The following is a 22,169-nucleotide window of genomic DNA, read 5'->3' on the forward strand; positions in this document are numbered from 1 at the left end:
CAGGTAGGCCACACATTTCATTTTCTCTCCCTCAGTGGTAGAATAGATAGGCTGTGCAGGTGCCTTGCTTGGCGTCCCTCATTACCCGCTGGATACTGTCAAGCTGTAAATATTAGAGGAGAGATCCTTGGAGGGACTCGAAGACTCAGAGACATGATGTGAGCTGAGCAAGTTCTCGCCAGAGGGCTGCAGTTCTCTTGGCTGCTGAGCAGGAAGTGGCAGCCTGTTCCTTGGCACGCTGCTCCAAGGGAGGTTCCTCTGTGCCTGGCTTGTGTTTGCCCAGTGTGTGTTCTGTATTACACTGCCACACCTCTCTGGCCTAAAAGAACATTCTATCTCTGGTCATAAAGGAAATATTGACTTAAGGAAGGGACAGTAGCCACAGTCGAAAACCTGTAGGAGCAGGAGCTGGAGGGGAAGTGGATGAGGAGGTTGCTTTGCTCTTCTGCTGGTGCCAGTTATAGGAGGCGCTATTGAGAAGTGGGAGACTACCTCAGATGTGACACTGGGGCATGTAAAAGGTGATGGAATAATCATGTTTTTAACAAGGGTCATTGGTGTTTGGGAGAGGACCCGTTCTAGAAGGTTAGCAGGAATAGTTCCTATATCAAGGCTTCACTAAGCACCATGTTCTGAGAGGATACAAACAGGCTCCAGTATCTGGGGAAATAGACTTAAGGCAGATGCAACAGTGCGTGTTGAGAGCCAGGCAGGTAGCAGGGCCATTAGGTCATCCAGTATAAGTCAAGTCAACAAATTAACCCCCACCCCACCCCTTGACAAGATCTCTCTCCATAGCCCTGGCTATCCTAAAGCTCACTATGTAGACCAGTCTGGCCTCAGCTGATACTGGATGCTAGAATTGAAGGTGTATGCCACCATGCCTAGCAATTTAATATTTTTTTGCTTTTGGTTTTTGAAGTAAAAGAGGTTTAAAGAGTGGAAGGAAATTATTGAGTGATTTTAAAAAAGATTGTGTGGTTGTAAGATAGTGGATAGGAGAGGTGACAAGACTAGAGGCAGAGGTCCTCCCAGGAAGATTGGTAATGATGTTGATTACAGGAAATATTGGGTTCTTTTAGCATCAGGTTATAAGAAAAATGTTTCATCCAGGCATGGTGGCATACATTCAGGGGTCAGAAGCAAGTGAATCTCTGTGAGTTCAAGGACAGCCTGATATCAAAGAGAGTTCCAGGACAGTCAGTGCTATACAGAGAAATCCTGTTTCAAAAAATTTTTTGTTTTAATTTCATATGTATGACATTTTTATTTGCTTGCATGTCTGTGTGCCTTGTACATATCTGGTGTCCTCAGAGATCCAAGAGGGCATTGGATTCCCTGGAATGGAAGTTTACAGATGGTTGTAAGCTGCCACGTGGGTTCTGGGAATCAAACCCAGGTTCTCCAGAAAAGCAGCCAGTGCTTTTAACGGCTGAAGCATCTTTTCAATCCCTGGTTTTATTTTTTGAAACCATTATTATTGTAGCCCAGGCTGGCCTCAAACTTACTATATAGCCCTAAATGGCCTCAGACTCTTCGTCCTTCTTCCTTAGCCTCCCCAGTGCTGGGATCATAGACCTGTGCCTGTGTATGCTAGCTATATCAGAGACTGGAGGGTAGCTCACTCAGGCAAGTGTTTTCTCTGCAAGCAAAAGGACCCAAGTTTATATCATCAGCACCCACATAAAAGCCAGGCAAAGCTGCACCTGTAACCCTTGCTGGGGAAGCAGTGACAGAAGGGTCTCTGGGCTGCTGCTCTGCTGGTCTTGGTGAGTTGGTGAGCTCCAGGGTTAGAGGGACCCTATTTCTAAGAAAGGAGGAGGTAGGTGAAGAGCGTTGGATGCTCTCCCAGAGTATTTGGGTTCACTTTCCAGTACTCACATGGTGGCTCTGAGCCATCTAGTACCCTCATCTGGCCTCAGAAAGTACCACTGTATGCACACGATACATAGACATATACATGTTCAGGCAAAATACCTATGTACATAAAATTAAACCTTAAAAGTGAAAAGCAGTGAAGAAAAATACTTGGCACTGACACAGACATGTGTGTGTCCTTGACAGACACATGCAGATACTACACACACACATCAAAAAGATACAAGAGGGTTAAGTAAATTGTACCTACTGCCCAGTTTACCTTGCCTTCTATTTTATGTGAAATAAATGCCCGATTTTTTACATGGTGTGCTTGTTTGTTTTGAGATAGGGTCTCTTGCATAGCTTTGGCTGTCCTAGAACTCATTGTATAGACCAGGATGGCCTCAACTGACAGAGTTGTCGCCTCTGTCTCTGCCTCCATAGTGCTGGGACTAAAACTGGACACTACTTACTACGGCTGGTTTTAATCTAGCTCTGCTTATTAGTGTTTGTGCATGGAAAAAGCCTGCATCGAATGGTAGCTATTAAGTATGTCTGGACAGGGTGGTTAGGAACTTGCTGGCTAGTTTTTATGTCACCTTGACACAAGCTAGAGTCATCTGAGAGGAGAGAATGTCAAATGCTTACATAAAATTAGGCTGTAAGCAAGTTTGTGGGGCATATTTTGTTTTCATTTCCTTTATTAGTGATGTGGGAGGGCCCTTCCCATTGTAAGTCGGTGCTACCTCTGGGTCCTAGATTGTACAACAGGCTGAGCAAGCCATAAAGAGAAAGGCAAGAAGCACAATTCCTCCATGGCCTGTTTATCAGCTTCTGCCTCCAGGTTCCTGCCCTGACTTCCTCTAGTTTCCTGGAAGTGTAACCCCTTCTCCCTCAAGTTGTTTTTGGTCATAGTGTTTCCTAACAGCAATAAAAACCCAATTTAGGCAAACAAGCATAAACTGAGGCAGAGGGAAAGAAGCTAAGCTTGAGCATTGAAGAAGGAATAAGCAGATAAAGTGTGTTGTAAGCAATAGGAGCCAAGGCATAGGAACTGGAGAGAGTGTGCTCCATATTAGGAGCTACTGGGTTATTATCCTCCAGTCAACCCCTGCCCTACCTATATCAGACTCTGGATCAGGTACTGGATATAGGACAGCCATGAACATAAGCAGTATGAAGTAGGAAATATTAGGAGCATCCATCAATGATTGAGTCTTTCAAGAGAAGTGAACATAGGAGTCAGAAAGGGTTTGTTAGAGGTCCCATCTGAATTAGAATTTGAAAGACCATCCAATGGGGAATTTAGGCTCGTGGGTCTGTGTTTTCCTTCCAGACCCAGCAGAATCAGCACCAGGGAAGTGATGTCAGCACTCAGCAGTTTGAGATCTGCTGATCAGGATATCCTGTAAGGGGACTGAAGAGATGGCTCAGAGAATTTTTTTCTTTTTTGTGTATGTATCTCTGTGTAGTGGGCATATATGTGTATGCATGTGCAGGTATGCATTGTGGAGACCCAACGTTGACATCAGGTCTCCTTGATTGTTATTTTCACCTTATATTGAGACACCGTCATGAACCCAAATGAAATTTCTCACAGTGATGGCCACAGGCCAACTTGATCTAGACTGTTTCTCATTAAGACTTCTTCCCATGTAATCCTAGATTATGTCACGTTGACAATTAAAACTGATCATTACAGCATTTTTTTTAAAGATTTATTCATTTATTATATATAAGTACACTGTAGCTGTCTTCAGATACACCAGAAGAGGGCATCAGATCTCTTTACAGATGGTTGTGAGCCACCATGTGGTTGCTGGGAATTGAACTCATGATCTCTGGAAGAACAGTCGGGTGCTCTTAACCGCTGAGCCATCTCTCTAGCCCAAAAGTATTTTACCATTATCCTGCCCCATTCTTTTTCCGGAGCTGGGGACCGAGCCCAGGACCTTGCGCTTCCTAGGCAAGCGCTCTACCACTGAGCTAAATCCCCAACCACAGCATTTTTTTCACTGCGTTGTAATTATAATAAAAATGCAGGTGTAGATCATCGAGTCAGTTGTCAGCACCACATTAATCTTTTATATCAACAGTGCTATTAACCCAGCCTTGAATTCGGGTAATGTGTCCAACACAGAAGCAGATTTAAAAAATCCAAGTTCTCTCTTAAGTAAGACAGGTGTTCATTTCATTTGTTTTGTTTTTTTTTATTTAGAGACAGGCGCTCATTCTGAAGCCCCTGCCTCAGACTCTAAATGCTGACGTTACAGTTGTGCGCCATTGCACCTTGTTTATGGAGACTGAACCTAGGGCAAGCCCTGAGCTACAGCCTAGACTTTAACTTCTTTTTAAAAATATGCATATTTATTTTTTCTGTGTATGTGGATGGGTAAAGTGTGGAAATCAGAGGACGCCTTTTTTTTTTCTTTTTCTTTTTTTTTCTTTTTTTTTTTTTTCCACACAGGGTTTCTCTGTGTGTTCCTGGTTGTCCTAGATTTTACTCTGTAGACCAGGTTGGCCTAGAACCCAGAGATCCTGCTTGCTGCTGCTTCTGGAGTGTAGGGATCAGAGGTGTGCACCACCACTGGCCAGCCAGAGGATCATTCTCCTGCCATGTGGGTCCTGGGGATTGTCAGGCTTGGTGGCCATCTTGTCAGCCTTTAATTTCTTTTAAAATGTCTTCAAGTTTGGTTCCCAGGATCCTTGTAGAGGTGGAAAGAGAACTTACTCCACGAAGTTTTTCTCTAACTCCTACACAGGCAGAGCCATGGCACAGCTACACACACATACAGACTTAAAAAAAACCAAATTGTTCTTTACAGTGTTGTTTTTTTAAATATTTATTTATTTATTTATTTATTTATTTATTTATTTATTATGTATATATACATCATACAGCTTTCTGCCTGCATGTATGTGCCTGCAGGCCAGAAGAGGGCACCAGACCTGATCATAGATGGTTGTGAGCCACCATGTGGTTGCTGGGAATTGAACTCAAGACCTCTGGAAGAGCAGTCAGTGCTCTTAACTGCTGAGCCATCTCTCCAGCCCTACAGTGGTTTTTTTTGTTTGTTTGTTTTTGTTTTTTTGTTTTTTCTTTTCTTTTCTTTTTTTCGGAGCTGGGGACCAAACCTAGGGCCTTGTGCTTGCTAGGCAAGTGCTCTACCACTGAGCCAAATCCCCAACCCCCCTACAGTGGTTTTTATTGCAAAAATCTCCATTGATATTTAAATGTCCACTGGTAGATGACTAGATCAATTATTGACCATATGAACAGTACAAAACATGCTAATAATGTTTAGTACTTCCCAAGTGCTGGAATTTCACAGGGATGTGCCACCACGTGTGCTTTAATATATCTGTGATCTCTGTGTGTTCGTCTGAGATAAAGCTGAGGATGTAAGAGAGGAAAGTCAGGGTTGGGTATGGAGTCCAGAGTTCCCGCTCAGCATGTGCAGCGCCCTGTGTTTGATCCCAGTATCTCTCCCTTTAAAAAGGTGGGGGTGGATGGAAGTGCGATCTGATCAGAGGGTATCAGGTCCCCTGGAACTGGAATTACACAACAGATAGTTGTGCGGCCATGTGTGTCCTTATTCCCCTGTGTAAAAGCAGCAAGTGCTGGAGTTTGTAGATAGCTGTGAGCTGCCATGTGAATGCTGGGACTTGAACCCAGGTCCCCTTGAAGAGCAGTCAGTGCTCTTACTCAGAGCCCTCAGTACCAGAATTATTTTGTGTTGTTTTAGTGTGCTATTAAAAGTCAAAAGGCTCTAAGCATGGTGGCACACATCTTTTATCCCAGTATTTAGGAGGCAGAGGCAGGTGGATCTTTGTGTTTGAGGTCAGCCTGGTCTACATAGTAAACTCCTCCAGATCAGCCAATGCCACAGAGTGAGACCCTGTCTCAAAAAATCAAAACAAAAAACCAACCACAAGTTCAAAGGAGTTCAGGATTTCCTCTGTCATACATAATAAACCTAGTGGCTCTTTACAGTCTAGAGACTTTTATTTACTTATTTTTATGACAAGGTCTTGTGATGTTGTAGCCAGTTGTCTTGCCTCCTCCCACATCTTACCAGAGAGTTTATTTGTCTAGTGGCTGTCTTCAGTTTTCATTTGTGTTTACACCTTACTGTGTTGCCAGTGGATAAGATGGTCCTGTGGGCATTGCAGGGAACTCAGGCGACAGGGAAGCATTGTGGAAAATAGGTTTGAAAATGCCATCTTTCCCCTGGGAGTGTACTTTGCAGATAGCTATGCTTTGCTCTTCTCTCTGGTAAGCATCTTTTTTTCCCCTGTAGGCTGCTTTTATGCCTTTTGCTTTTGAAAAAGTATTTCATTTCAGCATGGTGGGAATCATCTGCAGCCCCATGTGAAGGCTGGGGTACCTGGGGACTGTGTCCAGCCTTACAGAATAAAACTGGGTCTTATCAGCTCTAGTTCCAAGGTTCACTTCCATTGGTTACTTAGGCTGTCGGGGTTGGGGGCCTTCCTACAGTAACGTGGGAAGACTGCTGTACCCATTAGCAGTTTAAGAAGCTCATTTTTCCCAGGTTGCTAAGATGTCAAATTCAAACTGTGCTGTGTTAGTAAAGTGTTACCTCCAACAGAGAGGGGAAGGGATCCTTTTCACAGTTACAGAGCTATTTGCACTTTATCTCCTCCTCCCCTCCTCTTTCTCCACTTGGTTTTGCATAAACACTAAATTCCCAAAGCAGGAACTCTGAGGTGGCAAGTGGTAAATAGTCTTGTCACTAGAGGAAGAAAAGGCTTAAAGACCTGCACCTCCTATCCAGTGTAATTAGTAAGTTGTAATTATTTCTAATTATTATACATATACTATAACACTAGCCCTAATAGTTAAGTAATTACTTTGGAGATAGGGTCTTCCTATGAAGTCCTGGCTGGCCTGGACCTCACTGTGCAGACCAGTCTGGCCTCAAATTTGTAGAGATCTACCTGCTTCTGCCTTCTGAGTATGGGGATTAAAGTCCTGCACCACCACACTGAGCATTAATTTTTAATTATTATTTGGGGCTGCAGAGATACCTCAGTGGTTGAGAGCACTTGTTACTTTTCTAGAGGACCCAGAATTAACTCCCAGCATCCTACATGATGGGTTACAACTATCTGAAACTCCAGTGCCAAAGAATCTGACCCCTCTGATCTCCTCAGGCACCAGCAACACATATAGTGCACATACATACATGCAGGCAAATTTCCATAAATAAAAGATAGATCTTTAAACATTTTTAAATTTTAAGCTACTGTCTTATGTGTATGGGTGTTTTGCCAAATCTTTGTACTATACACATGAAGTACCCTCAGAGGCCAGAAGAGTGCATTAGATTTCCTGGAACTGGAGTTACAAACAGTTGAGAGCCACCATGTGAATGCCGGGAATTGAACCTGGGTCCTCTGCAGGGTCAGGAAGAGCTCCTAAATGTTTTTGAGTGTTTCTGATACTTAAAAAGTTTCAGGCCAGACATGGTGGCACATGCCTTTAATCCCAACATAGGGAGAAACAGGCAGATCTCTGTGAGGTCAAGGTCAGCCTAATCTACATAGCAAAATCCAGGACGGCCAGGGCTATGTAGAGACCCTGTCTCAAATAAATAAAAAATGAAGTTTTAGACTTTCCAATTAGGGATACTAAGATTTTCTAAATTCTGAAAAAGTGTGATAGTGTGATACCTCAAGGAGTTATAGTCCCAAGTATTTCCAAAGAAAATAACAAAAGATCAAGACCAAGCTGGGCAGAGTGGCATATGTCTATAGTCCCAGCATTTGAGTCTGAGATGGAAGAAAGATCTTGAATCCAGAAGTTCAAGACCAGCCCGGGCAACATAGGCCAGATTTTAAAACATAAAAACACAACAAAACCAAGACCAATAAATGGCCTTCATGGCCTGATCACCTTTTGTTTTGAACCAGGATTCAATTATATAGACAGGCTGATCTTAAGTTTGCAGTCCCCTACTTCTGCTCCCTGAATGCTGGTATTATAGGTGTGGGTCTTATGACCTAATCCCTCCTCCTCTCATAGGTCCAGTCATTTCCTCTCTCTTCCTCTTCTCCTCTCCCTCTTCCTTTCTTGCCTTTTAGCCTTTCTCAGACTTTCCCAGCTCTGAGCCATTCTCACCAGGTTATCAGTTATCTGTAGCTTTCAGAGTCATCTCATCTCTTTACAGGAAAAAAGTGGTCTTTAGGCTCTTAGGTGCCACCAAAAATCAGTGTTTTGTCTGTATTGGTTCAGCCTTTGTGTATCCTGGAAGCTGTTTGGAGAAAGGCACTTGTGAGGCAGTAACCCTGCTGCCTTGTCAGGGGTATCTGTCTCTCTAGTCCATGTCAGGAGACCGCAGGAAGTGAATAGTACCTCTGTGCCTTCATATAGTGGCAACATTCGTCTAACGGGAAATTGTGGGATTGATAAACTAAGGAGGGACACACAGCATCAGAACTGGCTCTTTTAAGCTTGTGCATTTAATTGTTACAGTTTCTTCAGAGCAACTCACAAGTGGCTTCATCAATTATGGTTTTCTAAGGTTTCTTTTTAAAAGACAACACGGGGGCAGCCACAGATCAGGTAACCAACATGTGATTAACTCCTTAGGCTGCTTCTATCAGTTCCCAGCTGAGTGCTCTCAGGGTAATTTCCATGGCAACCAGAAGCTGAACAACCTGCCTGCCCAGCTCAGCAGTGTCACATCCAGGAGACTTAAGGACAGCCCTAAGTGTATGTGTCCATAAATGCAACATGCACGAAATAGCAATCGAAGCTCTCAGCCTGTAAAAATGTGTCCACAATCTGTCCCATTCTCAGTGTTTGCACCCAGGCAAAGCCCACATCATTTCCTACTGTGGGCATCTGCTCCAATCCTTCAGTCTCCATAGGTTTCTGGGCAGCTGGAGATATTATATTGTTCAGTCCCAGCAGATTTTGCTTTGTGGCTGTTCAGAATCTAACTTCTCTACTCTGAGAATAGAGGTCAAAGGCCTGTCTTCAGAGTGAGGTGCCCTTGGCCTCTGCTGTTGCTTCCTCCCACTCTGTTCCCCCAGGCTTTGAGCTCCCTGGCTGCTCCCTGGACCTGGATCCTCCCTCAGTGAAGTCTAGGCCTCGGTCTCTAGCTTCACTTTGCCCTTGCTCAGACCTCAGCTCTCAAAGGCTCTTTCGGATTTGATACAGAATGCCCCGTATGATACCATCCCACCTCATTTTGTCTCTTATCTGATTTTCTACTACCCTGCCACAGCCTGACCTTTCTCATTGTTCATGCCTGGCTCAGTGCTCTGTCATTGTTTGCTGAGTGACAGGTGAGTAGGAGGCTGGTGAGAGGGAACTGCTCTTGAGAATTGTCTTCCAGCCCCTTCTGCCCTCCACAGAAGATGTCATTTCCTCCACTTTAAACAACCTCTTTTCCTCCATGTTTTGCTCTGCCATATTTTATCCCCACCCCCCCATTTTCTTCTTTTTCTGACAGGGTCTTACTATTTAGCCATGGCTAGCCTGGAACTCACAAAAATCTACCTGCCTCTGTTGGGATTAAAGGCATGTGCCACCCTGCCTAGCTGATTTCTCCAGATTCTTGCTAACATTTTTTAAAAGAAAAAATTGAAATTATGTATATGTGTATATGTGTATATATATGTAAGTATGTAAGTGCCTTTGGGTTCAGAAGAAGTGATTGGATCCCCTGGAGCTGCAGTTACTGGCTATTGTGAACTGCCTGATATGAGTGCTGGGAATTTAAATCAGGTCCTCAGAAAGAGGCTGTCTTAACTGCTGAGCCATCTCTCCAGCCCCTCTGTTGTAAAAAATGTTTTCTGAGACAAGGTCTCATGTAGCCAAGGATTCTCTTGAACTTTTGACCTTTCTTCATCCTGGTGCCAGGATTACCGGTGCGCACTGCCACACCTAGTCTCATGCAGCGCTGGGCACTCAGACTGAAGAGTTTCATGCATTCTAGGCCAGCACTTTATCAGCTGAGTTAGCTCTCCAGCACTCTGCTTTTGTTTGAGCGTAGCCCTCGTGGCTGTGGAGTAGTGTAGTTGCCTTCACAGTTAGATCGCCTTCGCGGCTGACGATACTCAGGCACCTTCACCTGCCATTGGCCATTTCTCTCTCTTATTTGGAGAAATGTATATTCAAACATCTTTTTAATTAATTAACTAATTAATTAATTTGTGGATGTTTTGCCTGCATGTATGTCTCTGCATCACATATGTGCAGTGCCCTCAGAGAAAAGGGCATGAGATCCAGAACTAGAGCTACAGCCTGCTGTGAGCTGCGGTGTGGGTGCTGGGAACCCAAGCTCTGCAAAGCAGCCAGTTCTCTAACCACTGAGCAATCTCTCCAGCCCTGCTTACCTATTTCTAAATTGGGCTTTTTTGTGTCTTTACTGTTCAGTCTTTTTACTGTTGAGTCTTTAAACAAACACAAATGAATGAACAAACAGGACAGAAAAGAAGGGACAAGACTTTAAAATGATGAGAATGGGAATATGGTACATAAAGGCTGTTCAACACCCAGCACCACCACTACTACAAACCTAACAACAATAAAAAACAAAACAAAACAAAAACCCCAATCCACTCAATATTGTGGCTCTGGGAAATTGATGGTAGGGTTCAGTTTCTTCTCTCAAAAACAAAAAAACCCAAAAAAAACAAAAAAAAACTCTTCCAGGAGAGGCGTGGTATGTAATGACCTCTCCTTTGCTTTCCTGACAGGGCAGATGAAGCCTGAGGAGCCTCATGACAGTCAGAGATGCCAATGATGACCATCTATGCCTAGATCTATGAAGAGCTGCCATTGTCCACAGCACATGATGTCAGGTGGGAACAAGGCCTGCACTCACCAGGAGCTGACTTCTGAATCGTAACAGCCTTCCACTGAGGCCGAGCCTGAGCACAGGGCTATGAGATCTTTTCTCAGAAAACAACCCAAACAACTGAAAAGAATCTTCTATGAGAGAAGTGGAAAAGGGGGAGGAGGGAGCTTTAGGCTCTTGTGTTGATGACCCATGCTGTCTTCTCTGTTCAAATCTCTAGCTCTCTGTTCCTCTGGCCTGTGAATCCTCCCAGTGTAGCAGGGAAGGAGGCAAAGAATCTGCGTTTTTGTGTTGGACACACTGTTGGTTTTCCACAGTGTTCACTTTTAGGTTTCTCCACCAGCCTCCTTGTTCCACTCTGTACAGCCAATCTTTTTCATTCGATCCCCTTGGATAAGGGAGAGATATCTCACTTCAAGGGTGCCTCCACATTTTCTTTCTTTTCTTTTTTTCTTTCTTTCCTTCCTTTCTTTCATCCATCCATCCATCCATCCATCCACCCACCCATCCATCCATCCATTCATTCATTCATTTTTTTTTTTTTTGGTTCTTTTTTTCGGAGCTGGGGACCGAACCCAGGGCCTTGCGCTTCCTAGGTAAGCGCTCTACCACTGAGCTAAATCCCCAGCCCCTCATTCATTTTTTTGAAGTAGGATCTTACTAAGTATTCCTGGCTGGCCTGGAATGAGAACTTACTATGTAGACCAGGCTGGCCTCAAACTCAAATACATGTGCCTCAGCTGGGGTGATTAACGGTGTTTGCTTCCATCACGCCTGGTGCTTCTGCTTTTCTTGATTGTTCTTCTCTCTGGTCTTTGTAGGAAACCACACGCCTTCTGCTAGTGGCCCTTTCTCTGCCCTGACTCCAAGCATATGGCCCCAGGAGATCCTGGCAAAATCCTCACAGGTATAACAGTTAGCACAGCCAGGACCAGCCTGCCATGCTACTATGCCTTTCATGAAGGGATTTACCTTCTGGGAATGGGTGACCCACTCAGTGTTCATATAGGGTCACGACTCAGTACTTGAGACAACATCGTAGTTTCTTGTGGGACTCGGTCACTAGCTAGGAGGAGGGCTAACTGGAGACACGGGAGACTGCATGACCATAGTCAGCCCTTGCAGTTGAATGATGGCCAGAGGGCATCATAGAAGGGTAGCCTTTCTCAGGGTGGGTTCCAGCGGTCAGCACTTGAGTGTCGTCTTTTGGAACTGCTTCACAGTAGAGAATAGACAAGCCTTCTTCTTACCCTGCTTCTAGAAGGAAGACTCCTCAGAGCCAGAGATCTGCTATGATGAGTTTGGTTTCCGAGTGGACAAGGAAGGTAAGATGGAGCTTCCTTTTGTGTGTGTTTGCTGATGTCCTTGGGAAATTCTGGCCCCGTGTCTTGCATTCCTCTGCATGTGACTTCTGAGGTCTGGGAGGTGTCACTTAAGAAGTTAAGGACAAGAATATATTTGAGGATGATGTAAGTTTATGGGAACTTCTAAATTTTTTGTTTTTTCAAGACAGGGGTTCTCTGTGTAGTCCTGGCTGCCCTGGAACTCACAGAACTCAGAGATCTGCCTGCCCCTGCCTCCCTAGTGCTTGGATTAAAGACATTCTCCACCACACCTGGCTTTTTGCTTTGTTTTTAACTTCTGACTTTTTTTAGATACATTTTATTGATCTTTACAAAATAATTGGTTATTTATATTGTAGAAAAGTTAAACAGTGCAGAAAGGGATGAAGATTAAAACCAAATGAAGAGTGAGTTCCAGGTCTATGTCAAGATCACACATAGCAACCTTCTCTTGGAGGGGGGTATTTTTAAAAAAACCCTATAGTCCCAAAATTTGAGGAAGCTGTTGCTGTCTGAGGTGCTCTTTCCCTGACACTGCAAAATATCACAAGTTACACCAGGGGCATTTCCTATGTTACTTAAGATGCTAAAAAACACATTTTTAATGGCTGCATAATATATTACAGCAGATTCACTGATGTTTTTGTAGCCCCTTTTTCTTTTCTTTTTTAAGACAGGGCCTTTGTACAGAGTCCTGGCTATCCTGAAACTCCCTATGCCGACCAGGCTGGCCTTGAACTCACAGAGATCCAGCTGCCTCTGCCTCTGTTGCTGGGATTAAAAATGTGTGCCGTCATTCTCGGCATAGCCATTTTTCTTTAAGAGAGCATCTGACTAGGTGCTTATTGGGAAGACTGTTTGCCAGAACTGTGACAGCCTGTCCTCGGGAAGAGCAGGAACAGTTCCTTAACTGAAGCACTCGACTTCACTCGTATTTCTAATTCAGGCATTAGTTTTCCTTGGTCTTCTAACTTGCAAGAAGATGGGAGTTAAATCCTGAGGTTAAGAGAGACACAGAGGACTTTGTAGAATGGTGGATCCATGTTGATAGGTCACCGGAGTCTTAGAGTTAAAAGTTTTCACAAGCTTGCAGAATAGGGTTTTGACATTTGTTTATTGATAACCATCAAGATGCACACCGAGGACTTGGGCATTTTCTCTGTGTAATGTTGACAAGGTTAAAGTTTTTAGGGCTAGCTGGGATAAGAGCTTGGCTTAGGATGGGTGCTGAGAAGGCTCTGTGGTCAAGACTCATCACAGATTGTTTGCTGGCCACAGACTTTGTCCTCGTATGTTCATGGGGTTCGTGAGGTTATGGTGCTTTCTTCCCTTCATGTTCCCAAAGATGGCTCCCACTCTGGTGGAGGGACGGCCGTAATCAAGCAGAAATAGAGCATGCTGGGGGCAAGAAAGCCTGTGAAGACCATTCCAAGGCTAGCAAAGGGGGCAGGGAAAGAGTTATTCATAGGAAGTGAAGTGAGGCTCTTCTGATGGGAAGACTTTGGTAGAGACTTGGTGGAGGTGAGGGAAGTACTGCTCTTCCTGAAGTATGACAGGAAGAGCAGTGACAGGCGGGCAAAGCTTCCAAGGAGCGAGTAGGTTTTTTGCTGGGGAGAAATGGAGTGGAGGGAGTAAAAAGAAAGGCGTGAGGCAAGGATGGAGCCTAGAAAGCCTTCAGTTTTGAGCCACAGACATTTCTGACAGTGACGTGACATGGTCTGACATGTCCTACACACACGAAGTAAATTTAATAAAAAAGACAAAGTTCAGGAGCCACATTGTATTTGCAATTGAATTTGGTGTTTAGGGTACAGGGAGACCCCTGAGCCTCTGGGGGATGGAGACCTGGCTTCTGGGTTGAGCTGTTTTGAGTAGAGGGTCTGCCCGGGTCTCCCTTGGCACTAAGAAGACTGTATAGCTAGAGCTCCCAGGAGGCTTTGTGCAGTGGAGTCTTTTCAGAGGAGCCACCTGGCCTCGAGACAGCTCTATGCGAACGCATCAGGGCAGACTGGGCTGCCGTGATAGTGTGGAGTGAGGAACACATCTTCCTCCCTCCTCTGCTCTCTTGGTGGAAGGTTCTGAGCCTGGATGCAGCCAGATGGCAGGCACACCCCTGGTAGAGGATCCCCCTCAGAGGCTACGTTGGCAGGCTCACCTGGAGTTTACCCACAACCATGATGTTGGGGATCTCACCTGGGACAAGATTGCAGTCTCCCTCCCCCGCTCTGAGAAACTCCGTTCCCTAGTGCTGGCTGGCATCCCGCATGGCATGAGGCCACAGGTAAGACAGCCACAAAGACAAGGATCTCCTAGGGGGTTGAGAGTGCCCTGGTCTGTCACAGGAGACACTGTGCTAACACGGGCTCTCCCTCCAGTTGTGGATGCGGCTCTCTGGGGCACTGCAGAAGAAGAAGAACTCTGAGTTGTCCTACCGTGAGATTGTAAAGAACAGCTCCAATGATGAGACCATCGCTGCCAAACAGGTAATGTGGTAGCCAGCCAGTCAGGAAGGGGGTACTGGGCAGAGCCTGTGTGCCCTGGCACGAGGGAGAGGTCACCTCTAAGACTGCCCCTTGTTGGTCTCCGCGGCAGGGTGGGTAGCCCCTTTACTCATGAATGTGGCCTAGAGTAAGCTTGCTCCTTTCCAGGTCCTTCAGGGCTGCAGGGAAAGTTACCTTAAGGTCCCGTGTGTGGGAAGGACATGGAGAGCTCCACATGAGGAAGCAAGAAGTTTTAAATACAGATCTGGGTGCTGAAGTAGGAGGCAGGCAGCCCGTCCTCAGTAATGCACACATCGTCTGGAAGGCGTCCTCCTCCTCCAGGAACAGCAGGAGACAGGCAGCCACCTAGGCAGGGAGGGGAACAGGGGCTTCTCCCCAAATATTCATGGGACTCAGAAGAGGGGCTCTTAGGTGTGGGCTCAGTTTTATACTTGCTGGCATCTAATCCTGGAGAAGGTGGGGTTAGCCTTGGCCTGGACTATAATAAGGACTATAATAATATTCCTGGGACAGAGCAAACCATCCACAGCTCCTCTGCCTTATTACATGGGCATCAGTCTACAGTTTCATCAAACAAGGTCTTTTGGGGTGGTGCGGGGATCTGACAGATCGAAAAGGACCTGCTCCGTACCATGCCCAGCAACGCCTGCTTTGCCAATGTGAACAGCATCGGAGTGCCCCGCCTGCGCAGAGTCCTTCGAGCACTGGCCTGGCTCTATCCAGAGATTGGCTACTGCCAGGGCACAGGCATGGTGAGTGGCCTGGGAGGCAACTGGTACACCAGGGTCTTTTCCAGGCCTCTTGTGAGGCAGGTTTTCCCATGAGGTGCTGTAAGGTTGGGAGGCAGGGACTGACCTGGGAGTCCCCTTTTTCCTAGTGGCCTTCTCAACCAGCCTGAGCCTTTCCTGAGGGCCTCTCCTAGAATGGGTCCCCTCTTCTGAGTCCCATGAATATTTGGGCAGAAGCCCCTGTTCCCCTCTCTGCCTAGGTGGCTGCCTGTCTCCTGCTGTTCCTGGAGGAGGAGGACGCCTTCTGGATGATGTGTGCCATTATTGAGGACCTGCTGCCTGCCTCCTACTTCAGCACCACCCTGCTAGGTGTCCAGACTGACCAGCGGGTCCTGCGCCACCTGATTGTCCAGTACCTGCCTCGCTTAGACAAGCTGTTGCAGGAGCATGACATTGGTGAGACCTGGCTGCCTTCTTCCCCGAGGTCCAGGGAGCCTAAGACGGTAGTGCCAACTCTGAGTGTTGAGGTTTTGAGGCAGCAGAGGCTGAGGCCAGGCTGCAGGCAGCTCATGTGGTTTCCATTGCTTTTGTCTTTTACATTCTCACCCCTTCCCTTCCCTTCTCCTCCCCTCCCTGTGCTGATCTTTGGGAGCTGGCCCACACCTTTCCAGGCTATTCCTGCAGGCCACAGCCTGGTCTCAGCCCCTGTGGCGTTGGTGTCTGTTGGCAGAGCTGTCTCTGATCACGCTGCACTGGTTCCTCACGGCCTTCGCCAGCGTGGTGCACATCAGACTGCTGCTGCGCATCTGGGACCTGTTCTTCTACGAGGGCTCCCTGGTGTTGTTCCAGACTACGCTGGGCATGCTGCGCCTTAAGGTGCTTCTAGACATCAGGAAAGCACACGCACCAAATACGGTAGCCCTGGTGTCCTCCTCTGGGGACGCACTGCAGTAGTCCAGTCTTCATCACAGTGTTGCCTGAGAGAAGTCCTGAGTGTGGGTGGGCACAGGTTTCTGAGGAGGGTGCCAGCGCTATGCTCCCGTACTCTCCCGCTCCCAGGAGGAAGAGCTGATACAGTCGGAGAACTCAGCGTCCATCTTCAACACGCTGTCGGACATCCCTGCCCAGATGGATGATGCAGAGCTGCTGCTGGGGGAGGCCATGCGGCTGGCTGGCTCCCTCACTGACGTGGCTGTGGAGACCCAGCGCCGCAAGCATCTGGCCTACCTCATTGCAGACCAAGGCCAGACCCTGGGGACGAGCACCACCACCAGCCTCTCTCAGGTGGGCTGAGTAGGGAGGCCCTGTCTTTGACAAATCATGGAGATCTCAAGAAAGCCATGATTGAAGGGGCGTGGGGGAGCAGACTAGCCTTTCCCTACTGAGCCACAGTCCAGCTCACCAGCCCAGCCTGTGCCTGCAAAGACCCAGTTAGACCATCAGACGGCCACTAGGGGGTGATGCAGGCTTCCTTGGTAACATGCATTCCTGAACCCTGAACTGGGTAGTTTAAGAGTGGGGCACCATCCATAGCCTGAGCTGAAGAACTGCCTTGATCTCAGAGTCCGCTTCAGCCATTAGAAAGCACAGGCACTAGCAAGTTAGTGTCTGCCCTTTCTGCGTGGCTACTTTGCCCACTGCTGATTGGCTGTCCTCTCCACAGGTTGTACGGCGAAGGACCCAGCGGAGAAAGTCTGGCATCACCTCCCTGCTCTTTGGTGAGCCCAAGTGTGGGTCTGTTTTGGCTCTTCTAGAGGTTGGGCAGGAGCAGGTACTGTGTGCCTCTGAGTGGGGCATGGAGGTGGGCAGGACCAGTTACTATGCCAGTTACTATGTCTCTCAGGAGAGGATGACCTAGAAGCTCTCAAGGCAAAGAACATCAAACAAACAGAGCTGGTAGCTGACCTTCGTGAAGCCATTTTACGTGTGGCACGCCACTTCCAGTGCACAGACCCCAAGAACTGTAGTGTGGTGAGTGGCAGGCTCCCCTCAACTTGGGGCTCTCCTTTTCTAGCCCATTCTTGGCACTGAGGCTTCTCCTTCACTGTGGGCCTTTCCTTTCTGGCAGGAGCTGACGCCAGACTACAGCATGGAGAGCCACCAGCGGGACCATGAGAACTATGTGGCATGCTTACGCAGCCACCGGCGCCGGGCCAAGGCCCTGCTGGACTTTGAGCGTCATGACGATGACGAGCTAGGCTTCCGCAAAAATGACATCATCACGGTGTGTGGGGACCTAGCATGCATGCTTCCTGCTGCCTCCTCCCCACCTTCCCTGCAGCCAGCTGATGCTGCTGAACAGTTTTGGTCTCAGCCTGGTGGGCACTGAGCAGCCTGCTTTGTGCAGGCCCTGAGCCCCGGCCTGTTCTCTCCTGCAGATCATTTCTCAGAAGGATGAGCACTGCTGGGTGGGTGAGCTGAACGGCCTGAGAGGTGAGGGCTTTTGTCTGCTGCAGGCTGGCAAGGGAGAGCCTTGGCTCTGCCTAGTCCTTCCTTTTCATGGCCTGCGCAACCGCGGACCCCTGACCTTGGGGTGCGGGGCTTTTCTTTCCTCTTGGTCTTCTTGGCATGTCTGGCCTGCCTGAAGGTTCTGGGCGGTTTGGACCCCTGACCTTGGGGTGCGGGGCTTTTCTTTCCTCTTGGTCTTCTTGGCATGTCTGGCCTGCCTGAAGGTTCTGGGCGGTTTGGGAGCCCTTTGTTCTTGGACCTTGGGGAGAAGGGTTGGCACAGCTGCTACTGCTCCCCACATAGCTGCTTCCCCCCACAGGCTGGTTTCCAGCCAAGTTTGTGGAGGTCCTGGATGAGCGAAGTAAAGAGGTAAGAACGTGGAGCTGCTCCTTGTCGCAACCCCTAGTTGTGGGCACATCCTACCAGGTCCATGTCCCAAGTGAGCCCAGGCTTGTGGCAGCTGCCAGGATGACAGGAGAGGGTGGCTGGCTGTAGGTGTCAGGCTAGCGCTTCTCAAATGTTCTCTCCATCAGTACTCCATTGCGGGGGATGACTCTGTGACTGAAGGAGTAACAGACCTCGTGCGAGGGACCCTCTGCCCAGCCCTCAAGGCCCTATTTGAACATGGACTGAAGAAGCCATCCTTGCTTGGGGGTGCTTGCCACCCCTGGCTGTTTATTGAGGAGGTAATCAGCGTTGGTCCCTGTGCCTTCTCAGTCTCAGCACTACAGGACCCGTGGTGCTCACCTGACCTTTCCCCGGTTCCTGGAGGAGGTGGAAGGAGCTGGTAGGGCAGTGGCATGTCCTCATACTCACTGTGTCTTGTCCACCGCAGGCAGCAGGCCGGGAAGTCGAGAGAGACTTTGATTCTGTGTACTCCCGCCTGGTGCTCTGTAAGACCTACAGGTACATACGCACTGCCTGTGTTAAGCCTGCCAGTGTCCAGCACGGCAGCCAGTGATGGCGGCAGCCAGTGATGGCACTCTTGTTCCTGCAGGTTGGATGAAGACGGCAAAGTCCTGACCCCTGAAGAGCTGCTGTACCGGGTAAGTTACCTGCGCACTCTTAAGATCTCTCTGGCCAGCCACTTGGCACTTAAGTGACAGTGTGCTCTTCTCAGGCCGTGCAGTCTGTGAATGTGACCCATGATGCAGCACACGCACAGATGGATGTCAAACTCCGTTCACTTATCTGTGTGGGGCTCAAGTAAGTGTAGAGGAGGGACCTTCCTTCAAAGGGTACCCCACAGGGCAGGGCCAGTGTGCATGGGAGGTCCTCAGGGATTCTGGGTCTCCTGGACCTTTCTGTAGAGGGTGCTCGGGAGCTCCTGGGAAGGGGTTGTTGGAAGTTGAGGTCCTCCAGGCCCTGGCCTCATCCTTGCTGGTTCTCAGTGAGCAGGTCCTACACCTGTGGCTAGAGGTACTCTGCTCCAGCCTGCCCACCGTGGAGAAGTGGTACCAGCCCTGGTCCTTCCTGCGCAGCCCTGGCTGGGTCCAGATCAAGTGTGAGCTCCGGTGAGTAGGCAGCTCTGCAGGGCTTAGAACTTGCTGGTAAAGGAGGCTGGCAGGTTGGCAGACGAGCCCAGCATGAGCACAGGCTGTTCTTTGGTCCCCAGTGTCCTCTGCTGCTTTGCCTTCAGCCTCTCCCAGGACTGGGAGCTCCCCGCTAAGAGAGAGGTGAGTATGTGGTTTGGTTGGTCCTGGCATTGGATTTGCCAGGAGGGCTGTGGTGCAATCTGGGCTGAAGAAGTGACCTGTGGTTCCAGGGTGGTTCCTGCCCATGACTAGGGCTGTTCTGTGCGCAGGAGGAGAAGCAGCCACTGAAGGAGGGTGTTCAGGACATGCTGGTGAAGCACCATCTCTTCAGCTGGGACATAGATGGATGATGCTCCTTCTAGCTGCTCTGTGGCTCCCAGGCCTACCCATCATAGACTGCCTGGCAGGCTCCTCCCTTCCAGAGAAAGAAGGCAGAGCCCTGGCCAGCCTCAGGCCTTCCTCCTCAAGCTAGGAGGTTCAGGGAAAGACACCCCAGAGCTTACTCAGGACCCATGATCAATGTCTGGGCCTCCCCTGTTGAGGCTCCCGCAGTTGGCAAAAGCATATACTGGTGGCCAGGTCAGCTGCTCTCCTTAATATGGTCCTGGGGGTGTCCTGCCAGAGTCCTTAAGGAAGCCCTGGGTGCCAGCCATATGGTGTATGAACCAAAAACCACGTGAAGCAGCAGAAAGCCACACACACCTATGCTGCTCAGGAAGTGCGTAGGCTAACAGCAGACAAAGGCCCCTCGACCTTTACTGTAAATAAATCTTTTTGTGAGAGCAAGACTCCCATCTTTTGTTGAGCCAAGCCCTGCATTCCACAAAGGCTATTCCACCTGAAATGGTCTGACTCCTGGATGTTTAGCTCAAGTCCACCTGATGCAATTAGGGCCCACTTTGTGGCCTCTAGATGCCAGCATGGAAAAGACCCAGGACCCCAGCCACACTTCTCAACCCTGATGGAGCAAATACAGCAGACTGGCAAGTCAGTGTTTTTGTTTTATTTTAAAAAGTTCACACAGCTTCCCCACCTTTGTCCCAGCACTGCTTTTGATGGCTCTATCCCTTCTCTGTATTGAGTCAGGACAGAACAAGGCTGGTGTTGGGCAGAAGGTACCTCTCAGCCCCCAGTAGATGCACTGACCCACCCCACTCCCACTCCCAGGCCAAGGTGGCTACTACAGTGAGGAGGTGGGATGGAATGTGGTGGGCGGAGAGCTCCTAGAGGAGGGTCGGGACGCACCTCTACCCTTGTGGCACTACAGAGCCAGGAAGCAGGGCAGGGTAGCGTGTAGGCAATGGCAGGTGTCTGTCTACATGTCACATACATGTGTGGGGTGGGCCTGGGTGGCTGCATGCCAGGTTGAGTCCTGAGTCATGGTGCACACTTCTCACAATGACCCTGTATCAAGCCCTAAGCAGCCCTTCAGGCTTCTTACACGTGAAAGCAGGTGGAGGTAGCCACACCCATTTCCCACCACCCCTAAAAATATATGTATATATGTAAGTTGATATATAATAATATAGAGATATATACATCTATACAGGTTTTTGCCACCAACCACTGGTTATACTATACACCAAGACTAAAATGGCAGAGTGCCGGGTCCTGGGACTGGCTGAATAGGGAATGGGTGAGTAGAGGCCTGGCTAGTTTCTTCCTCGCAGTGAAGGAATGGGAGACTTGGAAGGCGAGTTGGCTCTAAGCCCACCTGGGCAAGTTTAAAACTTCACCCAGATGTGCACCTCTGACCTCAGAAAAGGAGGTCGAATTGAACTGGCTCTGGCCAGCCTCCCAAAACCTCAGCATGGGCCCAGAGTGGTTTCTTGACAGCTTATGCCCACTGCCCAGGGTGAGCCTGAGCCAAGTACAGGGTTTCTGCTGCAGCCTCTAGGGACTGTGATTGTCAAGGCTCACAGTCACAGGGAGCGCACACTGGCTATGGTTCTGTGGCTCCCCAACTTCTGACCCTTCCCTAGCCCATGTCTGAGTCAGAGGGCTACAAGCAGGAATCCCAGTGGAGCTGCAAGTCGTGGCCATCCAGGAAGTCCATCGAGAAGAGGCTGGGGGCTGTGGTGCTGAGGGGAGCCAGGCTGAGCACAGGGCCACCAGATGACAGCTCCAGCCAGTCCATGCTGTCCAGGTGGCCAACAGCCAGGTCCAGGCCCATACCACTGCTGGGCTCAGGAGCAAAGTGCAATTCAGAGGTGTCCATGGGGGATGGGGGATGGTCCAGGATGGCAGAGCTGCTCAGCATCTGGCTGTGGAGGTCATCAATGAGGGAAAGGGGTTCTGGTCCCTCATGCCCACTTGTCAGCAGGGGCAGCCCTGTGCTGCTCTCCAGGAAGTCTTCAAGGCGCCCTGGGAGCGTGGGGGAACCTGGTGGAGGAGCAGCCTGTGGTAGTTCACTCAAAGGCGAGGGTTGTGGTGTTAACGGAGGCCCATATGCTTCTGCTGGAGGTGACTTTTCCTTGCCTGGTAGGGATGGTGGCTCTTTGAAATCTGCTGAAATCTCTGCCAACAGAGACAGTTAATGGGGTCAGAAACCGGGTTTGAACATGCACAGAGAGTGAAGTGACAGCCCTTACCACAAACCAGAGAAAAATCTACTGACTTAAGTGAGATAAAACCGACAACTTGGCTGGAGCTGTGGATGAGTGGTGCAGGGCTTGCCTAGTACACATGAGGTTGAGGTTTAAACCACACATGCACACACCAAACGCCGAATGGAGGAAGTATCTACAGGTCACAGACTTGATAAGGGAATTCATAAGCCCAGAAGGTATAAACATTGTAAAATGTTGGTATTCAAAAAGTGGCAAAGGATAGGAGCTTTCTCCAACGATGTACACATAGCTGTAGCAGTTCATGGCATCACTGGTCATTAGGGAAATGCAATGCCAAGTCACAGGGAATAATA

At 48.5% G+C, this 22,169-nt stretch overlaps 2 protein-coding genes across 13 annotated transcripts in view; one reads left to right on the forward strand and one right to left on the reverse strand.

Moving 5' to 3' along the window:
- Positions 1-20,032, forward strand: part of Sgsm3 (small G protein signaling modulator 3) — a 29,476-nt gene extending 9,444 nt beyond the window's left edge. For 4 of the 12 annotated variants that reach the window (XM_087558242.1, XM_087558237.1, XM_087558238.1 and 1 more), the window contains exons 2-23: positions 8,474-8,596; positions 10,591-10,695; positions 11,513-11,598; positions 11,953-12,016; positions 14,110-14,315; positions 14,410-14,517; positions 15,144-15,287; positions 15,524-15,719; positions 15,994-16,139; positions 16,323-16,547; positions 16,927-16,981; positions 17,107-17,234; positions 17,332-17,487; positions 17,642-17,696; positions 18,031-18,080; positions 18,245-18,397; positions 18,547-18,617; positions 18,709-18,757; positions 18,832-18,917; positions 19,103-19,225; positions 19,327-19,387; positions 19,516-20,028. In XM_087558242.1, the coding sequence (XP_087414368.1) occupies positions 10,647-10,695; positions 11,513-11,598; positions 11,953-12,016; positions 14,110-14,315; positions 14,410-14,517; positions 15,144-15,287; positions 15,524-15,719; positions 15,994-16,139; positions 16,323-16,547; positions 16,927-16,981; positions 17,107-17,234; positions 17,332-17,487; positions 17,642-17,696; positions 18,031-18,080; positions 18,245-18,397; positions 18,547-18,617; positions 18,709-18,757; positions 18,832-18,917; positions 19,103-19,225; positions 19,327-19,387; positions 19,516-19,596 (2,292 nt within the window). In that variant the 5' untranslated portion in view covers positions 8,474-8,596; positions 10,591-10,646 and the 3' untranslated portion in view covers positions 19,597-20,028. 12 annotated transcript variants of the gene reach the window in all.
- A 195-nt stretch (positions 20,033-20,227) lies between these two features.
- Positions 20,228-22,169, reverse strand: part of Mrtfa (myocardin related transcription factor A) — a 170,244-nt gene continuing 168,302 nt past the window's right edge. Inside the window, 1 exon segment of the mRNA NM_001401049.1 lies at positions 20,228-21,763. Within this exon segment, the coding sequence (NP_001387978.1) occupies positions 21,249-21,763 (515 nt within the window). The 3' untranslated portion in view covers positions 20,228-21,248.

The sequence above is a fragment of the Rattus norvegicus genome, chromosome 7 (assembly GCF_021556685.1).
Source record: "Rattus norvegicus strain SHRSP/BbbUtx chromosome 7, alternate assembly SHRSP_T2T, whole genome shotgun sequence".
Classification (NCBI taxonomy): domain Eukaryota; kingdom Metazoa; phylum Chordata; class Mammalia; order Rodentia; family Muridae; genus Rattus; species Rattus norvegicus.